This window comes from Salvelinus namaycush, chromosome 36 (assembly GCF_016432855.1).
Source record: "Salvelinus namaycush isolate Seneca chromosome 36, SaNama_1.0, whole genome shotgun sequence".
Lineage (NCBI taxonomy): Eukaryota > Metazoa > Chordata > Actinopteri > Salmoniformes > Salmonidae > Salvelinus > Salvelinus namaycush.
The window spans coordinates 4,606,053-4,630,610 of NC_052342.1; the positions used below are offsets into that span (position 1 = coordinate 4,606,053).

At 42.6% G+C, this 24,558-nt stretch overlaps 1 protein-coding gene across 3 annotated transcripts in view; it reads left to right on the forward strand.

Annotated features, from left to right (window-relative positions):
- LOC120030587 (TBC1 domain family member 14-like) overlaps positions 1-24,558 on the forward strand; it is a 71,678-nt gene that overhangs the window by 15,986 nt on the left and 31,134 nt on the right. For 2 of the 3 annotated variants that reach the window (XM_038976011.1, XM_038976009.1), the window contains one exon: positions 14,418-14,541. In XM_038976011.1, the coding sequence (XP_038831939.1) occupies positions 14,418-14,541 (124 nt within the window). Of the gene's footprint in view, positions 1-14,417; positions 14,542-21,280; positions 21,807-24,558 lie in introns of those variants that run through there. The other variant, XM_038976012.1, reaches the window with a different exon arrangement.

The window sequence follows — 24,558 nt, forward strand, 5'->3', positions numbered from 1 at the left end:
TGTTAATCTACCCATCGTGTCCGATTTTTAAAATGTTTTACAGCGAAAACACAACATATATTTGTTAGATCACCACCAAATCCAAAAAACACAGCCATTTTTCCCAGCCAAAGATAGTCACAAAAGCAGAAATAGAGATAAAATTAATCACTAACCTTTGATAATCTTCATCAGATGACACTCATAGGACATCATGTTACACAATACATTTATGTTTTGTTCGATAATGTGCATATTTATATCCACAAATCTCGGTTTACATTGGCGCCATGTTCAGAAATGCTTCCAAAATATCCGGAGTAATTACAGAGAGCCACGTCAAATAACAGAAATACTCATCATAAACTTTGATGAAAGATACATGTTTTACATGTAATTAAAGATACACGTGTTCTTAATGCAACTGCTGTGTCAGATTTTTTTATTTTTTGGGGGGAAAAAGCACACCATGCAATAATCTGAGACGGCGCTCAGAAATACACAACATTTCTCCACCATGTTGGAGTCAACAGAAATACGAAATTGCATCATAAATATTCCCTTACCTTTGATGATCTTTCATCAGAATGCAGTGCCAGGAATCCTAGTTCCACAATAAATCGTTGTTTTGTTCGATAATGTCCATTAGTAGTGTCCAATTAGCTACTTTTGCGAGCACGTTTAGTTCACATGTCCAAACGCTGGCACCGGTCCAGGCGAACTCGGACGAAAACTTCAAAAAGTTATATTCCAGGTCGAATAAACTGGTCAAATTAAGTAGAGAATCAATCTTCAGGATGTTGTTATCATATATATCCAAAAACGTTCCAACCGGAGCATTCGTTTTTGTCTACAGAGTAATGGAACACATGGCCATATCATGACTAGCGCGCGTGACCAGGAACTAGCATTCTGCCAGACCACTGACTCAAATAGCTGCCATCCGGCCCCACATCACACTAGAGGCTTCATTCCATGTTCTACTGACTGTTGACATCTTGTGGAAGGAGTAGGAAGTGCGAACAGATCCATATCTTACTGGGATGTGAATACACGATGAGTTTAACATCAACCAGCCCCAGAATTTCCACTTCCTGTTTGGAAGTTTGCCTGCCATATGAGTTCTGTTATACTTCAGAAACTTCAGAGTGTTTTCTATCCAATAGTAATAATAATATGCATATATTAGCATCTGGGACAGAGTAGGAGGCACTCCACAGAAACGGCCAACTGCTTTCTTCCGGAAAATGTGAAGTCCAAGATGGACAAAGGGGGTGTTGTTGGGGCTGTGTTTCTGGACCTAATGAAGGCTTTTGATACTGTTAACCATGAGATTCTCATCACAAAATTGTCCAAGTTCAACTTTTCCCCCGATACCTTGAGATGGATGAAATCATACCTTGAAGGCAGAACTCTGTGTGTCAGAGTGAGCAATGAGCTGTCGCCCACTCTTAGCTATGATGTGGGCGTGCCCCAAGGGTCAATACTGGGGCCCCTCCTGTTCAGCCTGTACATTAATGATCTGCCTTCTGTCTGTACTGGGTCTGAAGTTCAAATGTATGCCGATAATACAGTGATATATGTGCATGCAAAGAGCAAACAACAAGCTGCACAAGAACTCACTACTGTAATGGTCCAGGTTACAAAGTGGCTCAATGACTCGTGTTTGCATCTCAATGTGAAAAAAACTGTTCGCATGTTCTTCACAAAGAGGGCAACAGATGCTACTGAGCCAGATGTCTAGGTGTCAGGGGAGAAGCTCCAGGTGGTATCTGATTTTAAGTACCTTGGCATCATACTTGATTCCAACCTCTCTTTTAAAAAGCATGTGAAACAGGTCATTCAGATAACCAAATTCAACCTAGCTAATTTCCGATTTATACGAAATTGTTTGACTACAGAGGTAGCAAAACTGTACTTCAAATCTATGATACTCCCCCACTTAACATACTACTTGACTAGTTGGGCCCAAGCTTGCTGTACAACATTATTAAAACCCATTCAGTCTGTCTACAAACAGACTCTCAAAGTGCTTGATAGGAAGCCCAATAGCCATCATCACAGTTACATCCTCAGAAAGCATGAGCTCCTGAGTTGGGGAAATCTTGTGCAATACACCGACGCATGTCTTGTATTCAAGATCCTAAATGGCCTGGCTCCCCGTCCACTCAGTATTTTTGTTAAACAGAAAACCCAAACATATGGCAGCAGATCCACAAGGTCTGCCATGAGAGGTGACTGTATAGTTCCCTTAATAAGGAAAAGTACCTTTAGTAAATCCGGTTTCTCTGTGAGAGCTTCCCATGTCTGGAATACACTGCCATCAGACACACATAACTGCACCACATATCACACTTTCACAAAATGCATGAAGACATGGCTAAAGGTCAATCAGATTTGGGAACATAATCCCTAGCTGTGTATTGCCGCTTTCCATGTTGTCTGTAGCTTGTGAGGTGTGGAAACACTTTGTTGCTTTTTTTTGTCTTGCTGCTTTTTGTTCTATGTTGCTCTGTCTGTATGCTACGTCTTGCTTGTCCTATGTTGCTCTGCGTGTGCTCACTGCTCAATGATTGTCTATATTGTAATTGTTTTTAATAACCTGCCCAGGGACTGCGGTTGAAAATTAGCCGGCTGGCTAAAACCGTCACTTTTACGGAAACATTAATTAATGTGCACTGTCCCTGTAAAAATAAAATAAACTCAAACTCAAATTGAGGGACAATAGGATCTTGTTGCCATCTAATGGACATTCAAATGTTATAAATCAACACTGCACAGCTCTCCCTGTCCTCTGCTGTGCCCTGATTGTATTACTGCTGATTATATCTGGAAATGTTTATGTTCACCCTGGCCCGTCTACTGTTGCTAGCCCCAATTCTGATTTGTGCTCTGATATCTGCTTCACTGATTTCTGCCCTCGTAAAAGCCTGGGTTTTCTGCATGTTAACACTAGAAGCTAGACCCTTTTATTATTTAAGGTTGCAGCCCCTATCATCGCCATGCCTATCTCAGACCTTTTTTAACCTGTCTCCTCTCTGGGGAGGTTCGCATTTGCATGGAAGGCACACACTGTGCATTCTTTATTTAAAGGGGGAGATCAAGCCGATCCTAACTGTTATAGGCCGATTTCTATTTTGTTGGAAAAATTTGTCAATAATCAACTGACTGGCTTTCTTGAGGTCAATAGTATTCTCTTGGGTAACCAATCTGGTTTCAGCTCAGGTTATGGATGTGTCACTGCAATCTTAAAAGGTCCTCAATGATGTCACCATTGCCCTTGATTCTAAGCAATGTTGTGATGCTATTTTTATTGACTTGGCCAAAGCTTTTGATACGGTAGACCATTCCATTCTTGTGAGCTGGCTAAGGAGTAATGGTGTCGGAGGAGTCTTTGGCCTGGTTTGCTAACTACCTCTCTCAAAGAGTGCAGTGTATAAAGTCAGAACATCTGCGGTCTCAGCCACTGCCTGTCACCAAGGGAGTACCCCAAGGCTCGATCCTAGGTCCCACTCTCTTCTCAATTTACATCAACAACATAGCTCAAGCAGTAGGAAGCTCTCTCATCCATTTATATGCAGATGATTGTCTTATACTCAGCTGGCCTCTCCCTGCATTCTGTGTTAAAAGCTCTTCAACAAAGCTTTCTTAGTGTCCAAGCTTTCTCTACCCTTAACCTTATTCTGAACACCTCCAAAACAAAGGTGATGTCGTTTGGTAAGAAGAATGACCTTCTTCCCATCGGTGTGATTACTATCTCTTTGAGGGTTAGATTCAGATGACCATGCTAGACTACGGAGACGTATTTTATAGATTGGCAGGTAAGGGTGCTCTCGAGCGGCTAGTGTTCTTTACCATTCAGCCATCACTGCACTCTATACCCGTCGCAACACCCACTGGTTGATGCTTATTTATAAAGCCCTCTTAGGCCTCACTCCCCCCTATCTGAGATATCTACTGCAGCCCTCATCCTCCACATACAACACCCGTTCTGCCAGTCACATTGTGTTAAAGGTCCCCAAAGCACACACATCCCTGGGTCGCTCCTCTTTTCAGTTCGCTGCAGCTAGCGACTGGAACGAGCTGCAACAAACACTCAAACTGGACAGTTATCTACATTTCTTCATGCAAAGACTCAATCATGGACACTCTTACTGACAGTTGTGGCTGTTTCACGTGATGTATTGTTGTCTCTACCTTCTTGCCCTTTGTGCTGTTGTCTGTGCCCATTTAATATTTGTACCATGTTTTGTGCTGCTGCCATGTTGTTGTCATGCTGTGTTGTCTTATTTCTCTCTTTTATGTATTGTTGTGGTGTGTCTCTTGTCGTGATGTATGTTTTGTCAAATTTTAATCCCAGCCCACGCAGGAGACCTTTTGGTAGGCCGTCATTGAATATAAGAATTTGTTCTTAACTGACTTGCCTAGTTAAACTAAATAAACTGAGCAATTGGGGGAGAAGGGCCTTGGTCAGGGAGGTGACCAAGAAACCAATGTTCACTCTGACAGAGCTCCAGAGTTCCTCTGTGAAGATGGGAGAACCTGCCAGAAGGACAACCATCTCTGCAGCACTCCACCAATCAGGCCTTTATGGTGTTGTTGCCAAATGGAAGCCCCTCAGTAAAAGGCACATGACAGCCCACTTGGAGTTTGCCAAAACGCACCTAAAGGGCTCTGACCATGGGAAACAAGTTTTTCTGGTCTGATGAAACCAAGATTGATCTCTTTGGATGGAATGCCAAGCTTCACGTTTGGAGGAAACCAGGCACCGCTCATCACATGGCCAATACCATCCCTAGGGTGAAGCATGGTGGTGGCAGCATCATGCTGTGGGGAAGTTTTTCAGCGGCAGGGACAGGGAGACTGGTCAGGATCAGGGGAAACATGAACGGAGCAAAGTACCGAGATATCCATGATGAAAACAACATGCTCCAGAGCGCTCAGGATGTCGGACTGGGGTGAAGGTTCACCTTTCAACAGGACAACAACCCTAAGCACACAGCCAAGACAACGCATTGGCTTTGGGGAAGTTTTTATTTTTACTTTATTTTATTCCGGTAAAACGCCTTACAACAGCCCATAGATAACAATAACCTAGCAAATTACATAGTTTGTCACTCAACTAATAAAGCCTGATATATATATCTCAAGCCATTTTAGCATTTGAATGCTGAAGGTGCTGCACAGATGTGCAGGACCAGGCTGCCTACCTCGCCTTGGGCACAGTGCACAGTTTGACTAGGCTACTGATATTGCCTGGGGTTGTTTGGCATGCAAAATGACTTGTACACTTGCATTTTAAACATTTTAATCCGGGGGGGAGGGGGGGGGGCGATGCGTAGCGGTGAATCGTTAAATCCCTATCTACTACAATATTAAAATTTGTCCATACGGAGGACATTCCCCTTGTATACTTTTCGCTATAGGCATACTTTCTAACTTTCGTTTTACTTAAATGAAAAAAGACCTCTATCCTTGCAATCAACAGTAACCTAGGCCAAGGCTCCTCGCTCCCGCGCTCTCTCTCCTCAGCAGCAGGCGCATTATGGATGATGACCATTGTAAAAAAAAATTTCTTCTGTCGAACGAACAGCTGACTGACCACCACACATATAATATAATGAGGGGGTGTGATTTGATGGGCGTGTTTCTCGGGTGTGTCCTAGCCACCACCAAGACGCACAGATCTGTCAGTACCTTGGCTGCAGCTGTCCGTCCCCCCCCCCCCCCCCCCCCCCCCCCCCCACACACACTCAAACACAACAAACAAACCTCTTGCAGGTTGAGTTCAATAACTACAGGCAGATGTTTGGTGAGATGTATACAGACGTTCATTTTATGTTATGATTAAACCAGTACAGTTAGCTCTGACACCTGTGGTGACTTCTAACCTTCAAACGTAACATTTGTTGACTAAGATGGCTGAATTTTCCCTGCCACCACCCTCCCTCTGTTCCTCGCTCTGCCTGGTGAGTCCCATGTTCCATGGACTCGATGGATTCAATCTTTTCAAACACACTACCGGTCCAAAGGTTTAGAACACCTACTCATTCAAGGGTTTTTCTTTATTTTGACTATTTTCTACATTGTAGAATAATAGTGAAGACATCAAAACTATGAAATAACACATGGAATCATGTAGTAACCAAAAAAGTGTTAAACAAATCAAAATATATTTAAGATTCTTCAAATAGCCACCCTTTGCCTTGATGACAGCTTTGCACACTCTTGGTATTTTCTCAACCAGCTTCACCTTAAATGCTTTTCCAACTGTCTTGAAGGAGTTCCCACATTTGCTGAGCACTTGTTGGCTGCTTTTCCTTCACTCTGCGGCCCGACTCATCCCAAACCATTTCAATTTAACACTTTTTTTTTTGTTGCTTACTACATGATTGAACTCAAATGTTTTGACCTTTTTGACCAGGTCCAATGTCACCAACCTGATTTTAAAGTGTCCTTCCTGTTCCATTTATAGGAATGCTCACAGCGAGGGTATGTCTGCGTGATGAATGCTGCCTTGCTGGTCTTCTCTATGGTGAATGTTCGGCTGCAAAGTGGACATCCTCTAGAACACATATGTCAGAGTCAAGGGCCACATCCGGCCCGCGAGAAGGTTTTTTACGGCCCCTGGGATGATCTTGATTTATTATTAGAACCGGCCCGCAGACCGCAGCAAGCCGGCAGCCCGCAGATCTTTTACACGCACCAATACTACATTTCCCACAATGCAACGGTGACGCACCGAGCAGTAGGCTGCTTCACACAGAAAATTTGAGCCACTTTCCCAGCTGCCAGACCATGAAAGAGAAGCTCTCTACCAGTGCGTTCCCGAGCGCACAGTTGGCTGATAAAATAGGTATGCTTGCCGCTGACTTTCGACGCCGATTTGCTGACTTTGAAGCACAAAAAAGCAGGTTGGAACTGCTCGGTAACCCATTTGCTGTTGACGTGGAAAGCTCACCACCAAACCTCCAAATGGAGTTGATTGACCTCCAATGCAATGATGCACTGAGGGCAAAATATGCGGCAGTGGGTGCTGCGGAGTTCGCCCGTTTCCTCCCCGACACAATGCCCCAGCTGCGCATCCAGGCTGCTCAAACGTTGTCTATGTTTGGCAGCACATACCTGTGTGAACAACTGTTTTCTTTGATGAACCTGAACAAAACATCACACAGAAGTCGACTTACTGCTGAACACCTCCACTCAATTCTGAGGATTTCCTCAGCTCAGAGCCTTACCCCGAACATTGATGAACTTGTGGAAAAGATGGGACACCACCAAGTATCACCCTCAACCTCAAACAAGTGAACATTACTGTGCAATCACATATTTAGAGTTTTTACTCAGTTCAAGTTTAAAAGTTAAAGTTTAATATTTGTTTTCACTGCATGTTACTTCTCCTTAAACAAAGTGTTGTTTTTGATTAATAGATTTTTGCACTTTATTTTATTGTATTTCAATCCAATTATATTTTAAAAATATTTCAGTTGAGTGGATGATAGAAAATTGCTATTATTGTTTTTTTCTTTGAAGTAAATTTAGCCCACTTTTGCTAAAATAGAAAATATAGGCTACTGATGGTGCCTTGAATACCGGTTTCTTTCATTTAATGTTCATGTTATGGGGATTTTTATATAAAGGAAATTTGTCTTTTGTGTCTGTTGAAAATTAAAGATTACTGACAGAGCCATAAGAAAATATTGCTTTATTTATCTGATCATATTGGAATATATTTGTTAGGTTTTCAGTAGGTTCAATTAGGTTCACTAGACTATATGCGTCATTTAAAAATTTTTCAATGAACATTCGAACAGTCCGGCCCTCGGCTTGTAGCTAAATTTTTTATTTGGCCCTCCGTCCATTTGACTTTGACACCCCTGCTATAGAACAACTGCAGCAGGCAATCCTCATAAACAATGTACTTCCTCATCTTATGAGGTGGTGTTGACTGGAAGGGCCTGTGACAGGGTGAAATAATAGACAGCCAAGTGGTAAATTGCATTTTGTTATAAAGAACGGACAAATCTTTTTGATAATGTACTGCACAACCAAATTGACTCTGGTGCTTGGTTTGGTAATTAACCTACTAGTTTATCACACTGGGTGTTTTTTCAATGCAACTTCTCATCACACACATTACCGTTGATGAAGCCATTCGTGTCATCAGGGCAGAAACGCTGGTCAAGCTCATTTTAGGTTGTCACTAGTTACCAAGTCATCAACCTGCCTATTTCTACAAATTATCTTCTTAAAATGTGATTTTAAACCTAACTGGTCATTTTGACTAACCTTAAATTAAGATCAAAAAGCATTTTTTTTTTTTTCATTAATGTTTATGATATAGCCAGACTGTGGGCTGTGGTAACTAGTGAAAACCCTAATTCTATGCTTTACAGATGTAGACTAACTTTAGCTCCAGATTGGATTAGATTGGCTTGCTTGCCTTGCTGGCGTTATCAAATGATAGTCACATAACCAACAGTATCTAGACCAGTGGTCACCAACATTTTCCAAATCAAAATCACTTTTGCAGTCAAAAAGCAAGCTGAGACCTGTGTCAGATTTCAAAAAAACTTTACGTAAAAAGGGCACCATGCAATAATCTGAGACGGCGCTCAAAAATAACAATTTCTCCTCTATGTTGGAGTCAACAGAAATACGAAATTACATCATAAATATTCCCTTACCTTTGATCATCTTCTTCAGAATGCACTCCCAGGAATCCTAGTTGTTTTTTTTCGATAATGTCCATTACTTATGTCTAAGTAGCTACTTTTGCTAGCATGTTTAGTGCACATGCCCAAACGCTCGCGCAGATGCAGGCGAACTCGGACGAGATCTTCAAAAAGTTATATAACAGGTCGAATAAACTGGTCAAACTAAGTAGAGACTCAATCTTCAGGATGTTGTTATCATATATATCCAATAACGTTCCAACCGGAGCATTCCTTCATGTCTGTAGAAGTTATGGAACGCAAGGCGATATCATGAGGAAAGCGCATGACCAGGAACTGGCATTCTGCCAGACCAATGACTGAAACACCTCCCATCCGGCCCCACATCACACTAGATGCTTCATTCCACGTTCTACAGACTGTTGACATCTAGTGAAAGGCGTAGGAAGTGCAAACAGATCCATATCTTACAGGGAATTGAATAGGCGATGAGTTGAATATTGACAGTCTCAGAATTCTCACTTCCTGTTTGGATTTTTTCTCAGGTTTTTGCCTGCCATATGAGTTCTGTTATACTCACAGACATCATTCAAACAGTTTTAGAAACTTCAGAGTGTTTTCTATCCAATAGTAATAATAATATGCATATATTAGCATCTGGGACAGAGTAGGAGGCAGTTCACTATGGGCACGCAATTCATCCAAAAGTGAAAATGCTGCCCCCTATCATAAAGAAGTTAAGTGACACAAAATCGCAATTTTAATGAATTTTAAAATGTGTGTTACAGTAAAGGGATGTGAATACTTTCTGAAGACACTATAATGTTAGCTAAACGGTTAGCATCACCATTTGCCAGTTAGCACAACATGGCTAGCCTGTAGCTGGCTAGCTTGCCTCGCTAGCATTATCAAATGGTAATGTTACATAACCAGCAGTATATAGACAATACACAATACACACGTATGAGGTACGACCTAAGTACATTTTAATGAGGTAGCTACGCTAATGTTAGCTAGCCTGCCTCACTTTATCAAAAGACTGACTATGATGTCAATCGCCACATTCTTATCGGCAGACTCGACAGCCTTGGTTTCCCTAACTGCCTGTGTATATTTGTTCCTAACTTCCCTGAAAAGTTGCATATCACGGGGGCTGTTCGATGCTAATGCAGAACGCCACAGGATGTTTTTGTGCTGGTCAAGGGCAGACAGGTCTGGAGTGAACCAATGACTATATCTCCTAGTTTCATTTTTTAAAAATTGGGCATGCTTATTTAAGATGGTGAGGAAGGCACTTTTAAAGAATAACCAGGCATCATCTACTGACGGGATGAGGTCAATGTCATTCCAGGATACCCCGGCCAGGTCGATTAGAAAGGCCTGCTCACAGAAGTGTGTTAGGGAGTGTTTGACAGTGATGAGGGGTGGTTGTTTGGTCGCAGACCCATTACGGATGCAGGCAATGAGGCAGTGATCGCTGAGATCTTGATTGAAAAGAGCAGAGCTGTATTTGGAGGGCGAGTTAGTTAGGATGACATCTATGAGGGTGCCCGTGTTTACAGATTTGTACCTGGTAGGTTCATTGATCATTTGTGTGATATTGAGGGCATCAAGCTTGGATTGTAGGATGGCCGGGGTGTTAAGCATGTCCCAGTTTAGGTCATCTAGTAGCACGAGCTCTGAAGATAGATGGGGGGGGGGGCCAATCAATTCACATATGGTATCGAGGGCACAGCTGGGGGCAACAGTGAGAGACTTGTTTCTGGAAAGGTGAATTTTTAGAAGTAGAAGCTCGAATTGTTTGGGTACAGACTTGGATAGTAATACAGAACTCTGCAGGCTATCTTTGCAGTAGATTGTAACACCACCCCCTTTGGCAGTTCTATCTTGGCGGAAAATGTTATAGTTAGCGATGGAGATTTCAGGGTTTTTGGTGGTTTTCCTAAACCAGGATTCAGACACGGCTAAGACATCCAGGCTAGCAGAGTGTGCTAAAGCAGTGAGTAAGACAAACTTAAAGCGTAGGATTCTAATGTTAACATGCATGAAACCAAGGCTTTTACGGTTACAGAAGTCAACAAATGAGAGCACCTGGGGAGTGGAGCTAGGCACTGCAGGACCTGGATTAACCTAAACATCACCAGAGGAGAAGTAGGATAAGGGTACGGCTGAATGCTATTAGAACTGGCCGTCTAGCACGTTCGGAACAGAGAGTAAAAGGAGCAGGTTTCTGGGCACGATAGCATAGATTCAAGGCATAGTGTACAGACAAAGGTAATGTAGGATGTAAGTACATTGGAGGTAAACCTAGGCATTGAGTAATGATGAGAGAGATATAGTCTCGAGAGACGTTTAAACCAGGTGATGTCATCGCATATGTAGGAGGTGGGACAACATGGTTGGTTAAGGCATATTGAGCAGGGCTAGAGGCTCTACAGTGAAATAAGACAGTAATCACTAACCAGGACAGTAATGGACGAGGCATATTGATATTTGAGAGAGGCATGCGTAGCCAACTGAACATATGGGTCCAGTGAGTGGTTGGGCTGACTGGGGGACATGCTGGTGCAGGTTACACAGTGTCATAACATGCCATGTTACCACAGCGTCCAATATTGCAACTGGGTGGGCTCACTGGACCCAGAATGGTCATCAGAAAAGGTCAGGCAGATCACAGAAAATGATCATGGACCTTTACTGGGACTACTGGAGTTTGACCTATTTCTCGAAGGCGGAGAATGTTCAGGTTCAGACACTGCCTGGAGCTTCTATATAGCCTGGCTACCTAACTAGACAGTGAGGTCAAACAATGGCGACTGGCAACTGCAGTGGTCGATCTGGTTAACAAGGCTAGCTTTTATAGACACACTTTCAGAAATTCCCCCTTTCTCATTGTAGATTTGTTTCTGAGATTTAGCCTAATAGTTTTGAGACTCAAAATGACTGGTGCCAATGGTAATCTCTGTCTATGCCTCTTTTCCTCTGAGTTTTTCCTCACATCATCCACTTCAATGCTTTTTCCCCCCCTCCTGCCTTCTGAGAAATAGCAGGTCACTTATTTTATTTCCCATTAAGGAGATCTGAATGTCATTGTCGGTTACTTTGAACTGGCTTTCAGGCTTTGAGTTCTGTTTTCAGGCTTTGAGTTCTGTTTGTATCGTGCAGTATCTTGACAGTGTGCTTTGAAGCAGAGCCCGTAGAAACCCAGACTAACAAGTCATTGGCCAGTTTCTGGTCTCGGTCTTTTTGGTCCTAGCAACCATTAGACAGGCACAAGTGTACACACACCTAGACACTTGGATAGACTGTAGAAGTCGGGCCACATTTTTCAATGGGAAGATGCAAGCCTCGGCCCTGTATCTCAGTCAATCTACTATCTGTGTTTTTGAAGGAATTCGAGATGGGTTCCATGGGGGTGAGTGGGTCAAGGGATATGGGTCATAATGGTCATGTCAAACAGCAGTCCCTCTCTGACCACTGACCTGTATCCTCCAGAGTCTCTCTGTTGAGATTCGGGTGTAACTCACTCTGTGGTTTTAATTCAATAATACGTACACTACAGTTGGCAGCTGTGTGTCTCTTTGTTGCTCTGTGTGAGTGACAGGGAGCAGGTATTAACGATCTGTTGGTCAAAAGGCAGGCCGTAGACTGTTTTCATGATGCGGTCAATGGGGTTCCAAAAAGCCATATGCTTTGTGTTACAGTACATTTTAAGGTGGCCTGACATTACTTTTCCACAGTAAAGATGCTTCATACTGTATAGCTAGTGAATTTAGGATTCTGTAATCCAGTGAGATTGTTACATTTTACCCTTTGCCGTGGCCGTTTATGCTCATAGTACCTTTCCAAATATTCACACATTTTCCCTTTTTTAAAAGGAATTGTGTCAACAAAAAAGTCATTGGATAAGCCAATATCCTGTGCCATAGTGTCTTATCCCGAATTGCTTTGCACTCTGTAAATCCAGTGATTCGAAAGGTTCCGCTTCCCTAACGATAGTAACCTTATGGATTGCGTAGCACTTAGGCTAGTAGTAGAAATAGAAGCTTACTCCGCTGGAAAGCAGGAAATGAGCTGGCTAGCGTCATTAAATGTATCCGCCTGTTACGTCACCTCTATTAACGATGAGGAAGTTGGCCCGTTTATCAGATGGTGTTTATTCATGCTTTTTCACTCTCTCTTCAAGTTTTTAATTGAAGCCATCCATTGTCTCTTTGTGAATCCTGCACCATAGCCTGTCTTGATGGAGAAATGAATACAGTATCCCCATCTGAAAGGGAATGCAGACCATGTGAAAGAGATGGCCACGTTCATTATTATACCCATTTCGCATTCGGTTCTAAACATCATCCGCCCAAGCTAAACATACTGTTCCGACTGTCTTTGTGTTAGCCTATTAGAGCAGCGTCTAGTTGGTACCACAAACTGTTGTCCAATGGAACATGTGAAAACGTTTCCTCTGTTGAATAAGACACATTTTCGGTAAATGGTTAACCAGTAATGTTGATCCCTGTTTCACGTACAGAGATCAAATCCCATTTTATTTGTATCTTGCGCCGAATACAACAGTACAGTTGTTGGGTTCTAAATTTGAGTAATTAACTCATGGACACTAGAGAAGCTTAACCAAGTTTACTTCTTCCCGAAGGGTCTATACAGCTGTAATTCAGACACACACATGGTTTCCCCCGTTGTAGTATTCATACCCCACCTTGGGTGGAGTCTCCTCCTTATCGCTAAACATGGCATCATTATTGCTGGGCAGTGTGCTATGTGACATGATCCTTCAACGGTTTCTCCCCTTATCAGTACTGCCACATGTGATCGTGTTCCCTGCACTCAGCCCCTCCCAAGCTTCATTATGGCACCCCTCATGTCTCTTTTGGTACTAATGTTCCTATACTTCTGAGTATAACAATGTTCAAAGTTTATCCTAGAATCCAACACCGTGAAACGCTTACTTACAAGCCCTTAACCAACAATGGAGTTAAGAACATTTTTACTAAATACACAAAAAAATGTAATAACACAATAGTGATAACAATAACCGAGTCGATGGCGGTACAGTTTGCTTTAAAGCTGAACTCGATGGTGAAACTGCCACGTCCATTGGGATGTTACAACAACAAATAAGTTACTCCAAACAACAAACACGTTTTTTTTTTCTTCCCTTCAGACGTCATTGCACGCGCGATAGAACAGCAGAATATAATAAGAGGATATCATTTTATATCATTTTTTTTGTAACCATGCTGCTTGACGCACCTCGCCTCTGTTCTGTCTACAAAATAATAACAGTAACAAAGGTGCTGGAGCGGACAGTGGCGCTGCTTCCCCTAATGCAGATTCCATCTTTAATGCCAAACCCATTGATTATTACATTCTTCGCTGTGCTCTTTCTAGCCTACTTTATTCCGAGGTGGTATTTTAAATTGAAGTGTAGCCCAGCGCTCTGTCCCTGGCCTGTACTGCTCCACTTTTCACATGATTGGGTCTTTAACTGCCAACCGGCTCGTGGTGTGGCTTTGTGTTTAAATCTGTGAATTCCGCTTGTGCGCTTATCTCATGGACACACGCCGGCCAGCGTTTGTATTGTTGCTGTTCTCCGCCTCGGGTGACTTAGTGAAGGGAGCCAGTGTGTGTTCAGCTTTGGCTCTGGGTTTTAAATGTCTTAATTTACATGTTCTCACTCACTCACACTATCTTTCTCTGTCCCTCACTATTCTCTCTCTCTCCCCTTCCCTCTCTTGCTCCCTCTCTCAGGAGTCTGTTTGTCAAGAAAGTGAAGGACACTCGGCCGGTGGAGCAGAAAGACCCGGGCTGGAAGCTGTTTGGGAAAGTCCTCCCTAGAGACTGCTCAGTGAAACACCCCCAGAAAATACAGAAGGTACGCACGAGCACACACACACACACACACACACTCACACAGATAGAGAAAACAGACCACGCTGCTCGACGTTAACGCTTGTCCTCTAGTCCGGGACAAGTAAAAAAAGAATTGGCGGACAAGAAGATTATAGATTTAAGTTGTCCAAATGGACAAGTAAAAAAAAATCACATCACAATATCAAACAATTACTTCGATCATAATTGGATCAGAGAGGCCAACATTGGAATAATATTCAAATGAATGACATACTTATAAGCAAAACTCCGGTCATGTTTTTTTAATTTGTATTTGATAGGATCCCCATTAGCCGGCGCCAATGGCGACAGCTAGTCTTACTGGGGTCCGACACATAACGAAAAATACATTACAGACAAAAGAGTTTACATACATTTAAACATTAACATGTAGTGTGTGTTTGCATCTATCATTTACACACACGTCAGTACATCCTTTAAAAGTTACGAGCTTATGCTGCTACCGTTTGTGGTAGATGGTGGCATTCTGTCATTGCACCACACTATCACAACGGGGAGTTGATCTATTGGTAGTTGGTAGTCTAAACTCTAGCATTTAATGGAGGCGTTTTTAATCTGAGAGTCTCTCCTCTGGCACTAGAGTCGTGCATCAGGCAACAACAACAACAACTGTCAGTGGTCCTGGAGTTAAGAGAGAACATGGGTAAATACAGTGGGGGAATTTCACTTGACATGTGGACTGACGATTTTAGAAAAATAGGCACGGTGGGCTTTTGATTTCTCTCACACTAAAAACAGAAATAAATTATTCTAAATAACAAACTGGCTTTATTAACAAATTAGTAAGAATGTCTCACCCCATGTTCAAGAATGGCCTTTTCCCCTTTCAGATTACAATCGCTCACTTTCGGTTATTTGAAACGAAATCATCTCCAAAATATATACACTGCTCAAAAAAATAAAGGGAACACTTAAACAACACAATGTAACTCCAAGTCAATCACACTTCTGTGAAATCAAACTGTCCACTTAGGAAGCAACACTGATTGACAATAAATTTCACATGCTGTTGTGCAAATGGAATAGACAAAAGGTGGAAATTATAGGCAATTAGCAAGACACCCCCAATAAAGGAGTGATTCTGCAGGTGGTGACCACAGACCACTTCTCAGTTCCTATGCTTCCTGGCTGATGTTTTGGTCACTTTTGAATGCTGGCGGTGCTCTCACTCTAGTGGTAGCATGAGACGGAGTCTACAACCCACACAAGTGGCTCAGGTAGTGCAGCTCATCCAGGATGGCACATCAATGCGAGCTGTGGCAAGAAGGTTTGCTGTGTCTGTCAGCGTAGTGTCCAGAGCATGGAGGCGCTACCAGGAGACAGGCCAGTACATCAGGAGACGTGGAGGAGGCCGTAGGAGGGCAACAACCCAGCAACAGGACCGCTACCTCCGCCTTTGAGCAGGAGGAGCACTGCCAGAGCCCTGCAAAATGACCTCCAGCAGGCCACAAATGTGCAACAAATGAGGCAAGTGGAAGGGGGGAAAAGTAAGGAACTTCTTTGTTGGCCCTGGAGGCCTTTTGAAAACATGTTTTCACAAACGCTATTAGCAGGACAATAGACATGATGTGGTCCAAAAAACACCTCCCTGACATAGGGTCCAGCATATCTCTTGATGATATCATTGAATGTCTTGCCAGCTTTGATCCATGCCTGGGCCTGCATAGCGTGAAGTTCATATTGAATAACAAGATGAGTGTTATAAGCTTTATTTTTCCATATCTAGCTAACAGTGGTTGGCTAGCTCAAAGTATTTTAGTGGTGTGTGCATTGTATCTGTACCATTCCATAGCCTACATTGCATATGAAGTGTGACTGGCTCGTCTGTGGATGTTACTGAGAAAATGCCCTCCTTTTTATTTATTTTTGTTGCCTCTGCTCTCGCGCATTCTGATTGGCCTAAAGTTAAGTTTTTGGCTACTGATGAGCTTTGCTATTCTACATGTAGAAACGGTAGGTTCGAACCGCTTTTGTTCTTGCAAGAGAAGGAACGGCCTCCCACTGTGATAAGTACCTTTTCAGCAGTCTATGGGCAGTGAGATTCTTGGTGTGTTTCACGGTTCAAAGCACTGTGGGGTGAACGGTGAAAAGAAACCACAAGCTGCTTTTGGTTCTAATCATGCGAGGGTGATGGAGGACACTGAAATATGACTTGTCATATTACAGTAGTAGCCAGTCTCTTGACCCAATGTCAAAGGTTGTATCTCGCTCTCTCTCTCTGTAATCTCTCCTTTGCTTCTTCTAGGGTTGAATACTGTATTTGTACGTGTGTCTGTGTGTGGGTGGTTGACGTTTTAAGCATGAAAAATAGATTTTTGTGGTATGATACTGAAGTCTGAATATTTGAAATGTATGTTATCATTAAAACAAATGCCACATTTTATGAACTGTTTCATACAGTTGAGCATTGAATTTGACAAACCTTTTCTAAATCCACAAAACTACTAGTGGGGCATGCGGAGATCACTTGCCACATGTTCCATTATGATTTTTATGTTTTCCCGTGGTGAAAAACATTTCATTCTCCAATTTCAATTGTCACACCAAAGGACATGTCACACCATAGGATGAAAGAAGTAGTCAGTTAAAAATAGATGGCAAATAGGGGGGGGAGTATGTTATATTTGAGGTTCTTCAAAGTAGCCACCCTTTGCCTTGATGGCAGCTTTGCACACTCTTGGTATTCTTTCAACCAGCTTCATGAGGAATGCTTTTCCAACAGTCTTGAAGGAGTTCCCACGTATGCTGAGCACTTGTTGGCTGCTTTTTCTTCACTCTATGGTCCAACTCATCCCAAACCATCTCAACTGGGTTGAGGTCGGGTGATTGTGGAGGCTAGGTCATCTGATACAGCACCATCACTCTCCTTGGTCAAATAGCCCTTACACAGCCTGGAGGTGTGTTGGGTCATTGTCCTGTTGAAAAACAAATGTTAGTCCCACTAAGCGCAAACCAGATGGGTTGGTGTACCGCTGCAGAATGCTGTGGTAGCCATGCTGGTTAAGTGTGCCTTAAATTCTAAATAAATCACAGACCGTGTCACCAGAATAGCACCCCCCCACTATCACACCTCCTCCTCCATGCTTCACAGTGGGAACCACACATGCAGAGATCATCCGTTCACCTACTCTGCGTCTCACAAAGACCCGGTGGTTGAAACCAAAAATGTCAAATTTGGAGTCATCAGACCAAAAGACATATTTCCACCGGTCTAATGTCCATTGCTCGTGTTTCTTGGTCCAAGCAAGTCTCTTCTTATTGGTGTCCTTTAGTAGTGGTTTCTTTGCAGCAATTTGACCATGAAGGCCTGATTTTATGCAGTCTCCACTGAACAGTTGATGTTGAGATGTGTCTGTTACTTGAACTCTGTGAAGCATTTATTTGGGCTACAATCTGAGGTGCAGGTAACTCTAATGAACTTATCCTCTGCAGCAGAGGTAAGTCTGGGTCTTCCTTTCCTGTGGCGGTCCTCATGAGAGCCAGTTTCATCATAGCGCTTTTTGCGACTGCACTTGAAGAAACTTTAAAAGTTCTTGAAATTTTCCGGATTGACTGACCATGTCTTAAAGTAATGATGGACTGTCGTTTCTCTTTGCTTATTTGAGCTGTTCTTGCCATAATATTGACTTATCCCTATTTGGTAAAATACCATCTTCTGTATTTCACCCCTACCTTCTCACAACACAACTGATTGGCTCAAACACATTAAGAAGGAAAGAAAAATCCACAAATGAACTTTTAACAAGGCACACCTGTTAATTTAAATGAATTCCAGGTGAATTCCTCATGAAGCTGGTTGAGAGAATGCCAAGAGTGTGCAAAGCTGTCATCAAGGCAAAGGGTGGCTACTTTGAAGAATCTCAAAATATATTGTTTAACACTTTTTTGGGTTACTATATGATTCCATAGTTTTGATGTCTTCACTGTTATTCTACAATGTAGAAATTAGTGAGTAGGTGTGTCCAAACTTTTGACTTTTCAAAAATTTGGGGTCACTTAGAATGTTCCTTGTTTTTTAAAGAAAATCACTTTTGTTTTGTCCATTAAAATAACATCAAATTGATCAGAAATACAGTATAGATATTTTTAATGTTGTAAATGACTATTGTAGCTGGAAACGGTTGATTTTATAATGGAATATCTACATAGGCGTAGAGGCCCATTATCAGTAACCACCACTCCTATGTTCCAATGGCACATTGTGTTAGCTAATCCAAGTTTATCCTTTTAAAAGGCTAATTGATCATTAGAAAACCCTTTTGCAATTATGTTAGCACAGCTAAAAACTGTTGTGCTCATTAAAGAAGCAATAAAACTGTCCTTTAGATTAGTTGAGTATCTGGAGCATCAGCATTTGTGGGTTCCATTACAGGCTCAAAATGTCCAGAAACAAAGACCTTTTTTCTGAAACTCATCAGTCTATTCTTGTTCTGAGAAATGAAGGCTATTCAATGTGAGAAATTGCCAAGAAACTGAAGATATCGTACAACACTGTGTACTACTCCCTTAACTTCTCGGATAGGGGGCAGCATTTTCACGTTTGGATGAAAAGCGTGCCCAGAGTAAACTGCCTCCTACTCAGTCCCAGATGCTAATATATGCATATTATTATTAGTATTGGATAGAAAACACTCTGAAGTATCTAAAACTGTTTGAATCATGTCTGACTATAACAGAACTTATTTGGCAGGCAAAACCCAGAGGACAAACCATTCAGATTTTTTTTTTTTTTTGAAGTCACTCTCTTTTCAATGGGTTTCATTGGGAATCCAGATTTCTAAGGGACCTTCCTGCAGTTCCTATCGCTTCCACTGGATGTCAACAGTCTTTAGAAATTGGTTGAGGTTTTTCCTTTGAGAAATGAAGAAGTAGCCATGTTCAGAATGAGGCTCCAGTGAAATGTACTGTTTGTTAGAGGCCCGTGACCAGAAAGCATGCTACACATTGTTTTCCTCCGGTATTGAACACAGATCATCCCGTCTTCAATTTGATGAATTATTTACGTTAAAAAATACCTAAAGTTGTATTACAAAAGTAGTTTGAAATGTTTGGACAAAGCTTACAGGTAACTTTTGAGATATTTTGTAGTCACGTCGTGCAAGTTGGAACCGGTGTTTTTCTGGATCAAACGCGCCAAATAAATGGACATTTTGGATATATATCGATGGAATTAATCGAACAAAAGGACCATTTGTGATGTTTATGGGACATATTGGAGTGCCAACAGAAGAAGCTCGTCAAAGGTAAGGCATGAATTATATCTTTATTTCTGCGTTTTGTGTCGCGCTGGGAGTGCTGAAATATGATGGTCTGTGATTGTTAGCTGGGGTGCTATCCTCAGATAATAGCATTGTTTGCTTTCGCCGTAAAGCATTTTTGAAATCTGACACGTTGGCTGGATTCACAAGTGTAGCTTTAATTTGGTATATTGAATGTGTGATTTCATGAAAGTTAAATTTTTATAGTAATTTATTTGAATTTGGCGCTCTGCATTTTCACTGGATGTTGGCCACACGCTACCGTCCCACATTTCCCAGAGAGGTTAACAGAACAGCGCAAACGGGCTCTAACCAGAATAGAAAGAGGGGTGGGAGGCCCCAGTGCACAACTGAGCAAGAGGACAAGTACATTAGTGTCTAGTTTGAGAACAAAAACTTCTCGGGTTGACTGTTTGCCTTTAGGAACAAAGCTTTACTATTAGCTGGTGGGTCTGAGTTGACCCAGGTTTGAAATTGTACCACTTTCCTGCTTTAAGTTTGACCATAATTTGCCATCATTGTATCCAACTCCTGTGATAGTGTGAACTATGAGGTGACATCATTACCTGGGGTCCTCCAATTTAAAGAGGCCAAAGAGTCACTTGACTACAACTATAGGCCACTATCCACCATTCGATCCTTTCAGTGGGTGTGGACAGAAATTGGAGTCCTCCTGCTAGCCAGGTGAGCTCTGTATATCTACCCCAGACAGCCTCTCCCCCGTTAACCCAATCTAGCCTTAGGCATTCTCATCTCCTGCGGTGGTAACCTTATCCCTGGTGCCTGGTCTCAGATGGCTATATTTTCAGCACCTGCCTGGAAGCCATTGTCTCGCCATGGCAAGCCCTGCCTGGTGACAGGGGGTGGGCGAGGACTCCGTGGACAAGGACTAATGAGTTTCTGTTTTATTAGTCTACTGCTGTATTTATTCTGCTTTATTGCGCTGTCACACTATAGGCTGTAATTCAACTCTCGAGCTTTACTTTTCTAATTCTCAGCGTTCCGGTGTTGTAAGTCAGGATATTTCTCTTGGTAATATGTCTGAGGGGCGGTGAAGCCTACGTGTTCATTTTCATCCCCCAGACACAGTCACTGGTTGCCTGCAGGAAAGGTTATTTATTCACAACCAGCAGTGGTTGATACAAATTTAAACACGCATGAACATTCTTGGTTAATTCAGACTGATGTAGTTCACTCTGTAAACAATATTCCCAGATGGAGTGTTCTGTATTGTCCTGGATTTCCTGTATGTTTCATAGCCCTCCTTGTCCCACCGGTACCTAGCTGTCAATCACCTGGGAGTCAGCCAATCCCTGTTCCCCCTTTATCTCTGGGCCGCCCTCCTCTGAGGCTAGACAGAGTTGCTGGACACGGGAGAACTGGCTATAATTTGAGAGGGAGAGAGCGAGGAGGAATGAAATGGAGAGGGGGAGAAGAGCGAGAGGGAAAAAAAAGCTCCACACAGCACATGACCCAAGGCATCGCTGTTAGAGCGCCGAGAAGATGGATTGTTATAGCAGAGAGGAGGATTGGATGAGAAATGGATCCTGTATCAATTAATCTGGGATTAATTAGAGTGCCTGGCTGGGCACAGGAGATTAGTGTGCTCCTTTTCAGCGCAGCGACGGGGAACAATAGAGCACACGGCAGTGCTGATTTGCCGACACACACACACACACACTGAAAAGAGAGATCGGATCCTCTGTGTTCTGCACTGACGCGTGGCCTCTCAGTGTAGCGTCATTGTGCGTGCTGGGAAGGAGAGAAGCAAGGAGGGAGGGGAGTGAGAGAGAGCGGTAATCATGCTGCCGCTGACGGGGTGTGTCCCATCGCTGTCCCCCTGACCTCTTCATCCTCGTCCTCTGTGTGGGCTGTAGCCGGGCCAACGGGAGCAGCCATGACGGTTTGTGAAGTTTAGCCCCCCCCCCCGGGTTGGTCTGGGTGTCTTTACGGAACTGCAGCGCTCATGGTGAGTGCGCCGGCGTGTGTGTGTGTGTGTGTCAGCTCGAGGGTGAGGGGGCGAGCGCAGCAGTCTACCGTCTCTCAACTCTCTCTCTTCGTCTCTTTCCCCGTCTGACAGTAGGATAAATTATGGAGTAGAAAGAGACCTCGTCTCTCTTAGGTGAAGAAGTATGTGTGTCGTTTATTTTTAAAGCTTCTGCTGACCGATCTTCCTGTATTAGACATGTCCAGCGGTGTGTTCATTGAAATACGACCTGTCTGTGAAATGCAACAGCATTGTCTTTTTTCTGCAAACTCATGTTTTCCCTGTAGGAAGTGTCTGGTGTTTGTCTATTCGCCCTCTCTGTGGTCCGTGGGAAGGCATGACACGTGAAAAGTGCTGAAATATTCAGCTCCAGTGCGGCTCAGGAATGCCAAGCTGGGAGCGTGGTCTCTGCGTTCCCTGCTAAAAAGTGTGTCGAGGGGTTTCCTTGTTATTTGTCTCTCCCCAACTGAAGAGAAATAAAGCAGATTAATTTCAGAGGAAGGTTGGGCGTGTTTTTTTCAGTCAGTGTTTGACGACTCTGCAGTACCTTTATCATGTTCATAGCTCTCAATTTTAGCTCTCAGCTGACACAATTCTGCATGCAGCTCTGTGGGTTGTAGACAGTGATTGCTGGTCAAAATATTGTCAGCCCTTTTGTCAGTCCATTACATCATTGACACAAAGGGTCTTTTGTTGTTTTTCTCTCTCGACTCTGTTTATAAAGAGGGAAGACTGTCATTTCATGATGTCCTCTTTTAAACAGTAGCTATAGCTCACCGATAGGTGTGTTTTAGGTTGTGATTTGATAGGATGATTATTGTCTTGCTGTTTACTGTCTGTGTGTTGACTGTCACTGTCTCGGCTCAGACTGGCCATGCCTACCTCTTGGGTGTCGGTCTGGATTGATGTTCTGCTCCTTTGGGAGAGGCCGAGTGCTCTCTTCGGTTTTCACAAATGGCAAACAGCCCACAGACAGAGACCACTCTGACACACACGCACACCCTCTGGGTCTCTCTAACCTCTCTCTTCATGGGAGTAGGAAGGAAAATGTAGAGTGCTCAAGCCTGACCCAGTGCAGTAAATGGCCTGCATGTGCACTAGACTAGGGGATGTTGAACTCAATGAAAAGTAGTGGATTGGAAGGAAGTTCTGCTGCTGTAGTCTTTTTCATGGTTGCACAAAAACCCTTAATTTGTATTACTCTGTCCTGTGTAGTAGTAGACTATTACAATAACTTTATTGATCTCCTTTTTTTGCTAGATAACGTTAGTCAGCGCTAGTTGGTTGTACCTCCTTTTTCTCAATTTTAGCTAACATGTTTTCGACACTTACTTCCATGATTGATCAAAACTCATGTTATGTTGTCTCTCTGCAGCAGACGTATAGTGAGCAATATGTTTGGAACATCAAATTGCAAATAAAACTGCAGTATCGAATCACAATACCTATAGAATCATGAGAATTGCAATACATATCGTATCGGAACCTACGTCTTTTGATAGTATCGTATCGTGAGGCCCCTATCAATTTCCAGCCCTAGTAACCACTAGACCCTGTACTGTCTGTTTTGCTTATTGCTAGTGATGCACCGATATGACATTTTTGGCCGTTACCGATATCCAATATTTTCCTTTCTAAAAAAAAAAAAAAAACAATACCAATAACCGATATAAAACAATTGCGGCCTTTTAGGCATTCTAGTACAGTTAAATAGTTAACACACACACATGGATGCAGCGGTCTAAGGCACGGCATCTCAGTGTAAGAGGCGTCACTACAGTCCCTGGTTCGAATCCAGGCTTTATCACATCCTGCCGTGATTGGGAGTCCCATACGGCAGCACACAATTGGCCCAGCGTCGTGCTGGCCGTTATTGTAAATAAGAATTGAACTGACTTGCCTAGTTAAATAAAGGTTACACACACACCACTGACCAAAACGTTATTTTGTTGGCATTTACCTATGTCCCCATTACCAGTAAAACATAATCCAAATCTATTTCTTTCACTTACTTGCTGTGCTGTTTCGTTCAGTTTCATTCTCAACCAGGATTTCTATGGAACGCCATTTGGGTTTTTGCTATGGAATGCCGTTTGGGTCTTTGCGTGTCATAAAATAAACAATGACCAGTAGATAACACTATTTGACGTGTCAAATAAGCTTGTTGACCAATCAGGACCTGCACGTCACATAATCATGTAACACGTTCATACATTTTCTACATAGTGTAATCAATGTGTAATAACTATCACTTGTATTTCATGTCACAACGATTCATCGATACGTATGCTATGATGCCGGTAAAGTTGTCTCGCACACCTACAGTGCTGGTCATAAAAATAAAAAGCTAGCTAGCTCATGGATGCAATCAATGTTCTTCCCAAAAAAGCATATCAAAACATCTGTTTCAGTAGCAATAGTTAGTTAGGTCGCTAACTAATATATAACTAGGTGTCATCTAAAATAACCCTAATTCATAAGACAGTTCTTATTTGATTAATGGTGGTCGGACCCATCTATGTGAAGCTAGCCACAATAAGGATTAGCCGCAATAGTGGACTTGGCGGTTAGCCTTCAAAATAAAAGTATGGCATAATTCTACTGTTTGTATTAATTTGCATCACTGTCAATTGCATACTTTTAATTTGAAGGCAAACCGCAAATTCTACTATTGTGGCTATCTTCACAACACATAACCAAGTTCGGTTGAACCTCACTAGCCAGATGAAGCTAG